The following is a 12,650-nucleotide window of genomic DNA, read 5'->3' as shown; positions in this document are numbered from 1 at the left end:
AGACAGTAGCTATCTGGGGTTCCAAATTAAATTTTTAAATTCTGGCTTCAATTTTCCTGACCTTCCACTAGATACCCAGTTGCAAAATGTCTTTTTTTTTTTTTTTTTTTTTTTGAGACAGAATTTTAACTCTGTTGCCTGGACTAGAGTGCATCATAGCTTACTGCGACTTCAAACTCCTGGGCTGAAGCGATCCTCTGACCTCAGCCTCCTTAGTAGCTAGGACTGCAGGCATGTGCCACCACATCTGGCTAATTTTTGTATTTTTTTTGTAGAGACAGGGTCTTGCTATGGTGCTCAGGCTGTCTTGAACTCCTGGCCTCAAGCATTCCTGCCGCTTTGGCCTCCCAGAGTGCTAGGATTACACGCATGAGCCACAGTGCCTGGCTACAAAATCTTAATTGTGGTAGGCCTTGCTCTTGACAAAAATGTTGAACTTAGAAAACAGTTACTCTTGGCCGGGCGCTGTGGCTCACGCCTGTAATCCTAGCTCTTGGGAGGCCGAGGCGGGCGGATTGCTCAAGGTCAGGAGTTCGAAACCAGCCTGAGCAAGAGCGAGACCCCGTCTCTACTATAAATAGAAAGAAATTAATTGGCCAACTGATATATATATAAAAAATTAGCCGGGCATGGTGGCGCATGCCTGTAGTCCCAGCTACCCGGGAGGCTGAGGCAGAAGGATCACTCGAGCCCAGGAGTTTGAGGTTGCTGTGAGCTAGGCTGACGCCATGGCACTCACTCTAGCCTGGGCAACAAAGCGAGACTCTGTCTCAAAAAAAAAAAAAAAAAAAAAAAAAAACAGTTACTCTTGTTAAGAGTATTTCAGAGGCACAGCTTCACCATTAGGAAGGTAAATTCTCATCAATTAGAAGGTAAAAAAAAAACCAGTTTTCTCACTGTAAATGAAGGATAAATTAGATTGGTTGTAAGATATAGATAGCACTATGAAAAATATGTTCAAATGGTATCTCTTCATTAAATGTAGCAGAAATGATATTTAACTTTTGAATGCCAGATCATTTTCATTTACTCTTTCATATTCTCTACTACCCCATACATTTGAATACAATGAATTAAATACAATTAAATTGTATTAGTTTACATAGAAATACATGTACAACATATATTACCTAAACAGAACATGCAACAACATAGGAATTAGATAGACAAGTTTAGAACCATTTTGTTAGGGTTTTCTGGTATGCCACATTTACTGTAGTATTTGTCCACAAATTGCTCTTGTGTTTGTAATACTTGTTTTTAATATGAGAAATTTGGTTGTAATATATGCTAAATATGTGAGAAGCTATAAGATTTGCCATTTGTAGGTTTCTGTAGGCATATATTATAATGGAAACTTACTGTTGATAAAATTTGCTGTTAAAAGTCACTGAAGCAAATTTTGGAGGATTCTTTTGATAAACTTGGTCTTAAGTTTTTTAAAGTACGTGCACCTTTAGTTTTAAGCTCTTACTTGCCCTTATAAATGTAGACCAAGGTGGGCAAATTATGGCCTGTTGGCCAGACCTGGCTCACCACTGTTTGGTTGAAAAAAATAATAATAATTAAAAGAAGAATATTTCATTACATAAGAAAATTTATATAAATTTTCAGTGTCCATGAAGTTTTGTTTGAAGCATAGTCATATTCATTTATGTATTGTCTCTGCCTGCTTTCTTGCTACAATGGCAAAGTTGACTAGTTGAGTCAGAGACTGTATGGCCCACAGCCTGAAATATTTACTATCTGACGATTTAAAGAAAAAATTTGCCAGTCCCTGGTCTGAAAACTGCTATTCTAACTCCATTTTCAAAAGTAAAGTTCTGACATATAGTCTCTCAGTAAATTGTTATTTCAAAGAAACTCTAGACATATGGAAAAACAGTATTTTAAATCTACATTTTAGTCTTGTGAAAATTACATAAAAATGGATGGAGTCCAGAATTTTCATTCTAAATTTATAAAGTATAGTGAGATAGACCAGTTTTTAAAATACCGATATTGGCTTAAGATTCCACCTTGGAAACACTAGGGATTTCTCTGAGGAAAATGTTGAAGAGTAGATATTTATATTATAAATTTTATAAAAACTTGACCCTGAGGGGGAATGAAGTATATCATGTTATATTTGATTTGTTTTCCGGGTTGTTACCTGAACTTTTTAAGATAGAGATGCTTGGAAATACCTTTAAGACTTTGTTTTAAAATTTTTCCTTATTACAGTGACTACCAATTTACATCATAATTAGAGTTATCCTTTTGTGGACATTTCATAGTATCAGTAGGTTCTACATTAGAGTTACACAATTATGTATGAACTCAAATCTTCAGTTTTCATTTTTGTCGACATTATATTTGTTCTGTTAATATTTGGGCATCTTCTCTTCCACATAAATTAAAATTTGCTAAGACATTTAATAGATACTTCCAAAGCATCTCATCTAAAAGTTATATTTTATAAATTGCAATAATAGCCATTAACTAGCTTAATTTTTTCCCCTATTTTAATTTTTTTAATAGTCGTGTGATTAGTAAATGGTGGTAATGGAGAAATAAGTTTCTAAGTGTCATATAGCATGAACACAGATGCACATTTTTTCCCTTAATTTTATTGTAGTCAATTTATGTTTTCTTTCTGATTGTAGACTTGGCTTGCATGTACAAATTATTTAGTCGTGTGCCAAATGGTTTAAAAACGATGTGTGAGTGTATGAGTTCCTATTTGAGGGAACAAGGTAAAGCCCTTGTTTCTGAGGAAGGAGAAGGAAAGAATCCTGTTGACTATATTCAGGTAAGTAAATATAGAAGATTATGTAAAGTTTATGATAGTCATTTTGACAAGTGCTAGAAAGATCACTTTAAAGCTATGTATTATGTACTTTCAGCTTAATTGCTCCAGTGGTAAATTAGTAAGTATAATTATACTAAATATTTTAAAATTTTGCAAGATGTGTATATTTATAGCAGGGAGCCAGACTCAACTGCTGTTTTCACTTATTAACCTCTCTTATGAAGACCTCCTTTATAAATGGTTTCAATAGTGAATGAGAGGTTTTTGTTTGGTTTGGTTTTTTGGGTATGCCTAAGTGTTCATATACTTCAGTGTGTTAGAAAAAATAATTTTAAGTTAAATGCTTTTTATTTCAAAATACTTTCAAATAGTACTATGAATAAATTATGCTCCAGGTTTTTGTTTTAATATAAATAATCATCTTTTATGCATTTTTACAGTTAATTTTCTCTGTGGCTAACCCATTTGGTCAAGGCAGAGGAGAATGAGCAGTAGTGAGGAAGGTCTTTGGTTCATCTTCAGTACAGTAGTACATATGTAGAAGATACTACTTCTTTCTGACTGATGTTTTTAATGGGCTTAGATATGGGCTTGAAAATAATCATACAGAATATGTAAATTGAAAACTGAATACAAACTTTACTACCAAAGTTAAGTTAAACATATATGGTTATAAGTGTATTGTTTATAGAAAAATTAATATCATGTTTTCTAAATTCCTTTGTTTTTATTTGTAAGGGCTTATTGGATCTGAAGAGTAGGTTTGATCGCTTCCTCCAGGAATCGTTCAATAATGACCGGCTCTTTAAACAAACTATTGCGGGTGACTTTGAGTATTTTCTCAACCTCAACTCCAGGTCTCCCGAATACCTCTCATTATTTATTGATGATAAGCTGAAAAAGGGAGTCAAAGGGGTAAGTAGTAATACATTTGAAAATATATTTAACTTAATTTGTTGATATGAAATTTTATATAAAGTTGGACATTTTGTAGATAGAAAATTAGGCATAACCTGTTCCTGTGCTTAAATGTGTGCTGCAATCCATTAAAAAGTTGTTTGAAATATTTGACACGATCAGAAGTTCTTTGACATTTCACTTAATATGTAATTGGCATCAAATATAAACAACTACACAGCTCTTGTTAAACAGTCATCGTTATGACCGAGAAGTATACTGTAGATCAGCGGCCCCCAACCTTTGTGGCACTAGGGGCTGGTTTCATGGAAGACAGTTTATCCACAGATGAGGAGGTGGGGTGGGAATGGTTTCAGGATTCAAGCACATTACATTTATTGTATTACACAAACCTCTGTGTTAATGATATATTTGCAGCCACTCAGCGCTAGCATCAACCCCCTCAAATCCACCTCAGCTCATCAGGCATTAGAGTCTCACAAGGAGCGTGCAGCCTAGATCCCGCACATGCATAGTTTACAGTAGGGTTTGCACTCCTATAAGAATCTAATGCTGCTGCTGATCTGACAAGAGGTGGAGCTTATGTGGTGATGTGAGTGATGGGGAATAGCTGTAAATACAGATGAAGCGACACTTGCCCACCTGCTGCCCACCTCCTGCTGTGTGGCCCGATTTCTAATGGGCCACAGACCAGTACCGGTGTCTGGCCCATGGTTGGGGACTGCATCTATAGATAACAAAGAACTAGAAAACAACTCTCTAGTAGTGTATAACATTCCTTGGTTTCATCTGATTCTGGAGGTTATATATCAAACAGTATTTGGATGCCAAGAATTTAAAGGCATAGGTAGAACAGTTGTCAGAAAATAGTTTGAAAACAGACTAGCATTCAGTTTCAAGCCTTTATTATATCTCTGGGACCATGGGAGCTCACTACAGCATAGAAAATCAACTTAAGCATATTTTGATCATGCGAATTGGTCTTTTTTTATATCATCTTGGAAATTTGTAAAACAAAAGGGAAAATTTCACAACAAATGGGCACAGGGTTTACAGGCAGTAGGTGTAATAAGGAAACAAGATCACTGAGGATGAACAAAATGGAAAAGACTATTAATTACATGTCCATGTAAGTTTTCCATTTTTCTAAATATATCTAACACTACCCGCTACAGGATCATCTTGCCCTTAATAATTAAGGATAAGTGGCCTTTTTACTGTTTGGAGTATAACAAATTATTACCTTTTGTTTGAAAAATTTAAGTTTTGAATGAGCTTAAATGAAAAGACCTGTCTTTTGGCTATGCAGTTTCTGCCTAAATATTATACAAAGCCTTCATAAAATGTTCTTTATGACTAAAATTTTATTTTATCTGTTCTCAGTCATCCCTCCTCCAGTCCTATATTACTTCATGTGCCCATTTCAGTAGCCATCTAATGAATGGAATTCCACTCTCACCCCTCATTAATGCTGCACTAGATGAGAGTGGAAGGATTATGTCAGTATGTGAAGTAGGGGGTGCTTTCTCAAACTATATCCTTTCTTCTGACATATATCAACCAGAGATTTATACTTATTTCCAAATAGTAGTGTTTTAGGGGAACTGTTGAGCTATTTTTATACAACTAAAATTGTTTGTCTTTTAATTTTGCAGCTAACAGAACAAGAAGTAGAGACAATATTGGATAAGGCAATGGTCCTTTTTAGGTTTATGCAAGAAAAAGATGTATTTGAACGTTATTATAAACAACACTTGGCAAGGAGACTTCTCACAAATAAAAGTGTTTCTGATGATTCTGAAAAAAATATGATATCTAAGTTAAAGGTAAGATATATATAAGATGGAATGAAGTGCACCTAACATTTATCACATGATTGCATACCAGTAATGTGATTGGAAATTATTTGCTTAATCTTAAATGTTTATTTCTAGAAATAAATAAATATAGATTATTTTGGGGTAGGACACAGGCCAGTTCTAGGACAGTCCTAGTTTGCTGGGATTTCTGTTGATGTGGCAGGATACATTCATGGAGGTCTGGGGTAGGATTAATAAAAGGGAAACAATAAAGATAATATTACCATATAGTTCTGTTTCACAAAGTGTGGTCCATAGAATACCTGTGCCTAAATCACCCGAGATGCTTGTTAGAAATTCAGAGTTCAGAATCTAGCACTCTGCATTTAAAAATAAAATCCTGAAGTTTGGTAACCACAGGCATAGAGCAATTGTTGGAAAGATTTACAAAACATCAACGGTAAGGGATTACAATAACACAGAATAGTTATTTCTTTCTACATTTTTTCATAGACATATCTACCATTTATTTGTGTATATTTGTGTTTTTTCTCCACAGACTGAATGTGGATGTCAGTTCACATCAAAACTGGAAGGAATGTTTAGGGATATGAGCATCTCAAACACAACAATGGATGAATTCAGGCAACATCTACAAGCAACTGGGGTAAGATTCTGAATTGATTTCTACTTCCATATATTTGTGTAAAGTCTTTTGTAGGGGGCATTTTCATCCATGTAGCAGATGACAGTTTCATTTAAATGTCATTAGTGACAATATACGTATCGTCTAAGTACTTATTTCCCCCCATATTACCTTTTTTCTTAACTTTATTTATGGTAAGACATTTTTTATTTAAAAATTTATCTTCCCCACTTGAAAGAATATACTGAAAACTTAATAAATACAATAATTATGTTTTCATTATTATCTTAGATTGTGGAAAGAATACTGGGCTTAAGCAAGTTTGCTGCATTTTAGCTCTCTTCTTTTTACCTTACCTAGGCTTGAGTTATCTTGGGAAAGTTACCTCTCCTTCCTATATCTCAGTATTTTCATTCTCTTATGTAGGGTTATCAAAAAAGGCCTTCACATCCTAAGGGTGGGTGGAGAGTGATCTAAGACTTTAAAAACCCAGAGAATAATGTGTTATAAATGTGTTTTGTATTGTGACTCCCCAAAGGTAGTGAGCTAGAACTTTCATGGCTTTGAAGTCTGATAGGGTATTGTGAGGATTTAATGAGGTTCAGAATTTTGTTTATATTTTTAGTCTACTTTTCAATTTTGCTTTAACCATATCTGTTTACTTATTTTTATTCCATCAAAATTAGATACTTATTTATCTTAATAAAGGACAATATTGATAAATTCTTAGTGGATTAAAGAGGTAAAAAAATTATTAAATTATTAAAAATAGAATTCAACTTACCAGTCAATAAGTAGTCTTGGAAGTAGATCGTAAGATATTCACAAAATGGAATGGCTATAAAAAACAAGCCTTTATAAAGATTTAGGTAGACCTGTATGTATTGACATGGAAAGATATCATAGACATACTATTAAGTAAAGGAAGCAATCTTAACCTTCAATTTAGAGAATTCCACAGTTAAAATTTTAAGTTTTTAAATTTTTCTAAGTGACCACATACCACTCTGCAGTTTAAATGTGTCACAATCATTAACAAATTTGGAGATCTTTCCTTTGATATTTAAATACTGAGATCAGCACTTTGACTGGTCTCACAGCCCCATTACAAACAAGATATTTGAAAATAACTAATTCTGTAGAGTGGGAATTTATATATATGATGACATTCTGACTTTACTGTAAATAGTTGTATGATTTGCCTCATAAATATATCTGGAGAAGAGCTGGGAACAGTAAAGATGCAAGTCTCTGATAAATAGAAATTTGGGTGGGCAGGAACTTAATAATGAGATTATCCTAGATTTTTTTTTTATTTTTAGATTGTTTAGGGATTTGTACTTAAATCTATGTAATAAATTGATATATTTTCATGTAATTTTTATTCAATATAATAATTTTTTTCTATTTATTTTATTCTTCCACTAAGCTTACACATTGAGAGCTAGAGAGGTTAGAGTAGATCACATGCATATTGATAAAGGTTGGATGAACTGACCAAGTTGTGACTCCCACTACCCCTGGCCAACTCGCAAGTGTACAAGCAGTTCTCCACTTTCCCCAGTGCATTATCTATGAGTCTCTGCTGTGATCCTCTTGTCTCTGCAGCATCTAAGATTTCTAGTTTCCATTTCTTTACAGTGGAGTAATCATTTAGTGGATACTGGGGAAGAAATCTGAGTGTAGAATGAAGTCTTGATATTTATAAACTCATTCCCACCACTTAAAAAATCTGTATTACTAAATCATTGAGGTTAGATAAAAATGGAATGATTTATAGCAAGTTTTGAATAATAATAGTAAAGATAATATTTATTCTTAAGAATTCCTATTGATGTTTTGCTGATTTCCTAAAAATTTACTTTGTTTAAAAGAAAATACCTAATTGTGACAGTGATGCTGGCATAGTAGTAGTCATTCATTGTACAAATACTTGTAAAGCACTGGCTATATACACAGGATCTTCAGTGTTCTCTGCAGCGGTTGTTAGAATGCCATGATCATGAAAATTTTGATACGTAGGATGAGATACTGGAGTTTTTTTGTGTGTGTTAAGATGTTAAAAATGTTTTAAAACTGAAAGATATTATTCTAAAATTTTCTTTAAAATGATACTAATATGACCCTTTGACATTTTATCTAAAAAAGCTTAAAGGCTAAAACTTTGCAGTTCTCAATGATATCAGTAAACTTGGTTCATATGCTAAGAACTATCCTTTAGTCAGTATTTTTAAGTTAATATCTTAAGCAATAGTTAAAACTGTTTGCCAGAATAATTAAAATTTGGGAAACACTGGATAGGTCTAACCTTTAAAATGTTTTACTTATTAGATGTTGGACAAGGAGCTAACTACTTTATTAAATCTAACACAGTGTCTAAACAGAACAGGTAACAAATCCTAGTTAATTTTGGGGGGAATATCTCTTTCTGTTTTACATAGGTATCTTTAGGTGGTGTTGATCTCACAGTCCGGGTGCTCACGACAGGATATTGGCCTACTCAGTCAGCCACACCAAAGTGCAACATCCCACCAGCACCAAGACATGCTTTTGAGATATTCAGAAGGTAAATCTAAATCAGACTTTGTATTTCTAAGTACAGATAATTATTGAAAATTGAAATAAATTTGATCATTAGTAATGTCCCTAATTGAGGGTGAATATACTCCATTTTTTTAAACCTCATGTTCAAAAAGGAGAATTTATCCTGGTATGCAGTGATTTTCCTTTCTATAAGATTTTGATGAATAAAATAAAACAGACTAATTTATCTCGGGAAAGATTATTTATACCCTGCCATTTGAAATGCTTTTTATTTAGACTAGTAGTGAAAATGGAAAAAGAGAGAGTAAATTATGATGGAAAACCAGACCCAGAGAATTCTGTGGACTTTACTGAGCACTTTAACCAACTTCAATTGTTAGAAACACATGGACACCTAGTCTCCGGGTAGGCAATTCTGATCAAGATAAAAAAGATGAAAACAAAATGAATAATTGTATCAATTGCGAGAAAAAAAATGGAAAAAGATCCAAGCAAATGGTTTCTTTGGTCTGCTGGAAAAAAAAAAATTGGCTTACTACAGTGTGGAGACTACTTTCTGGAAAGGCCACTCATGTGAATGCTAGGGATGAAGATGAGTATATCCCTCTTCATCGAGCAGCCTGCAGTGGACACTTAGATATGGTCCATGAGCTGATTGCACAAGGGGCAGATGTTCATGCAGCGACAGTGGATGGCTGGACACCCCTGCACAGTGCTTGTACACGGAATGATACCAGAGTGGCTTCTTTCTTTCTTCAGCATGATGCAGATGTCAGTGCCCAAACAAAAGGCTTCTTGACCCCCTTGCATCTTGCTACTGGGAACAGAGACAGCAAAGATATCCTAGAACTCATCCTGGTGAACTGTTACATCAAACCAGGTCTGAAAAACAACTTGGAAGAAACTGCATTTGATATCACCAGGAGGACAAGTATCTATCACTACTTCTTTGAAATTTTGGAAGGCTATACAAATTTTTCACCTCAGTCTTAATGGTTCTAGTAATTCTCTTAAATTTCTAAATATCAGTGCTTCCTTTTTGTGAAATATAAAATATTTCCATAGTATGAAAATTGACATCAAATAAATATCCCACTACAAAAAATTCGGTGGTGCTCTTTACAATGTCTTCTAAGTGAGTTGCTTGACCTGGATGTCAAAATGTATTTGAAAGTTATGTGGATAAATCTTTAATGATGTCTGTTGAGTTTATGGTTTTTATCAGAAATAATTTTTACTTGCCTGTACTTGACACAGGTTGTACAGAAACTAAAGATATTTTTGGTGCTGATCCAAGAGAAATGTATTTTTTAAATATACCATATCCTGGATCTTTGTTGAGTGTTTAGTATAATAACATGTGTTTTTTATAAGGTGAAGTAACTCAGAATGTAATGTAAAATAGTCTTAAATATTCTGGTGCAGTTCAGCTGTCTTCTCTACATTATCATAGCCAGTTGCTTTCATTTTAAACCAGAACAACTAGCATATTAGTAACTTGAATCTTCATAAGTCAAAAAAAAAGTTTTTTTATAAACTTAGATCTTTGTCTTTCAGAACATAGACCATTTTCAGAAAAGCAGTTACTTATCTAGGTCTTTAATCTATGAATGTTGTATACTGCCTTCCTCACTATAATTCACATTATCTTGTGGACGGTCCTACCTCACCTTGGTTAGCCTATATGATGCTATCTAAGTGATTAAGTATGACCTTTTAGACTTGCATGCAAATATACCTTGGTCCAGTAGATCATGATATACCTGCTATCCAGCTGGCTTTACCTGCCTAATCCATCTTGTTTGGGCATTACTCATATAGTCACCTGAGTTCACAGGAAATGTTGATTTTTCCAAGGTCCTTATTTTATGTAAACCGTAGAAAGGCAACGTGACAAAGGAAAAGGAATTCTAAGAGTGAGGGGATGATTATTATATTGGAGCTAAGAACCACAAGGTGGCTCAGGCTTTTTTTTAAAAGCATAAATATTTAAGAAAAATTAATTGCAAATTTTGAACAACAAAAAAGGGAGAATTTATCCTTTACCCTTTTAATATGTAAGAATTGAATAAAACTTGTTAAAGAAGAATATTAATGCCCTTCAGCATTATTGCATGTTTAGAAATGTATTTTGTACTATTGACATCTGCTACTGTCTTAGGACTAATTGATTGTGGGGTTAATATGGAGAAAGGTGGTCTTACGAATGGCAGGGTCTGAGCAGCAGCAGGCTGAGGCAAAGTATACAGTAGAAATAATTTAGTGTGTTGCCTTTATCATTTACTATCTAGATGAGTTGTTTGTAGTGGTGCACTCTCTCTCACTCTCCTGTTTCCTCTTCTCTAAAATGTTGGAACTGAACTTAATTCCAAAGGTTTCCTGTAGCTTTTAAAGTTTCCCTTACATATTTGTTTGTTGAGGATTGTTAGCTTGTAATTGATAATTTCAAATATGTAAATTATTTGGTTCTCTAAAACCTGGTTTAATTTGCTGAAGGTTCTACTTAGCCAAACACAGTGGTCGACAGCTCACACTCCAGCATCATATGGGTTCTGCAGATCTCAATGCCACCTTTTATGGACCAGTTAAAAAGGTAAATATTGATGGTTTGAACATATTAAATAACTTAAAATTAGTCTGTAGAATTGATTGTAATTTATGTTGATCTGGGTAAATTATTTCTCTTATTTGCTACCTGCCTCAAATAATTAAAAAGTTAAAGTCTTGGCTTTGATTTATTACTTCTGTTCCCTCAGTTGCTAACTTTATTTGAAATGCCAATAGCCTTCTTTAAGAAATAAATAATGTTAGGATAACTGCACATTTTATTTGTAAGATTAGGTTTAGGACAGCATTGCCTAAAATAGTAAAATCTAAGTTGATTTGAGGTTGTAGGAAGCCGTGAGTCTTTTTTGAAAATTCTTGGTCTCCTGTAATTCGTATTTCCAATAAATCAAGATGGGGAAAATTCACACTTGAGATTTAGGAGATGTAAAAATGTTACTGAAGGTATTTAAAAAAAAATGTACTAGTTATTTGCCTTCATTTTTTTAAAAAGTAATTTGCTTGTTTTTTGTTTAGAATTATGAGATTTAGAGTAATAATTTTCATTATTTGATATTACTCAACAAATCAGGATTATTTGCCTTAAAAGAAAATATAATGTCTTCTAGAAAAAGATCAAAGATACCTAAGTTGTCATCTAGGCACCAAGTAATGGTTTTATTTTAGATTTTAATTAGGATCTTACTAGTTTTATATGATGAGTTGCTGTAACACCAAAAATTTTTTTAGTATTGCTGAAAGTGCCTATAAATACTCTAATTTTTATATTTAATTGAAATGGAAGTAGTCCTTTACAGTTAATTTAGTTGAATAATATTTGATATTAATACATATTTGTATAAGTGGGAAAGATAAGGAAACTAAAGAACTTAGCTTTTAATTATTGCTTATTTTTGTTTTAAAGGAGTAAAAGTAATCATTTTATCTTTTGAGGTTTTATGAAATAGAACTGTAGATTTTTAAAACATAATGCAAGCGTTAATTACTACAAGCTCTGCTTTGTACCTCTTAAATCATATAGAGCAGGAATGGGCTTTGAGAACGGCAGTTTTCTCCCCTGTGCTATGCTGGTTTCTAATCTTTTACTGTGATTGGGTCACATATAAAGAAACCTAACCCTATTACTTTTGGTGCTAGTGTAATAGTAGGGTTGTTTCATAAGTCCATTATTATTATCATCCTGTAGCATACTGTAAAAATAATTTTTGCTTTAAATATAATAAATTGTTGATTAATAACTTGCTCAGATACACTAAAATTTCCATAGTGGGGGAAGAAGGAGACAGTCTAAGTACTTTGTGTGTATGTGTGTGTAAGTATACACGCACACACATATTTTTAAATAGATTTCCTTTTTATATGGAAATAAGTTACGTAGTTTTGTTGA

The 12,650-nt window shown here is 33.4% G+C and overlaps 1 protein-coding gene and 1 pseudogene across 2 annotated transcripts in view; both read left to right on the top strand.

Annotated features, from left to right (window-relative positions):
* The window catches only part of CUL3 (cullin 3), a 106,696-nt gene that overhangs the window by 74,704 nt on the left and 19,342 nt on the right, over window positions 1-12,650 (top strand). For both annotated transcript variants that reach the window (XM_012749415.3, XM_076005980.1), the window contains 6 exons: window positions 2,646-2,791; window positions 3,530-3,706; window positions 5,365-5,535; window positions 6,068-6,175; window positions 8,596-8,720; window positions 11,195-11,291. In XM_012749415.3, coding sequence (XP_012604869.1) covers window positions 2,646-2,791; window positions 3,530-3,706; window positions 5,365-5,535; window positions 6,068-6,175; window positions 8,596-8,720; window positions 11,195-11,291 — 824 coding nt within the window. The remainder of the gene's footprint in view (window positions 1-2,645; window positions 2,792-3,529; window positions 3,707-5,364; window positions 5,536-6,067; window positions 6,176-8,595; window positions 8,721-11,194; window positions 11,292-12,650) is intronic.
* Window positions 8,727-11,188, top strand: LOC105862846 (ankyrin repeat domain-containing protein 49 pseudogene; annotated as a pseudogene).

The sequence above is a fragment of the Microcebus murinus genome, chromosome 8, assembly GCF_040939455.1.
Source record: "Microcebus murinus isolate Inina chromosome 8, M.murinus_Inina_mat1.0, whole genome shotgun sequence".
NCBI classification, from domain to species: domain Eukaryota; kingdom Metazoa; phylum Chordata; class Mammalia; order Primates; family Cheirogaleidae; genus Microcebus; species Microcebus murinus.
This window is presented reverse-complemented; position numbering and strand designations above follow the sequence as displayed.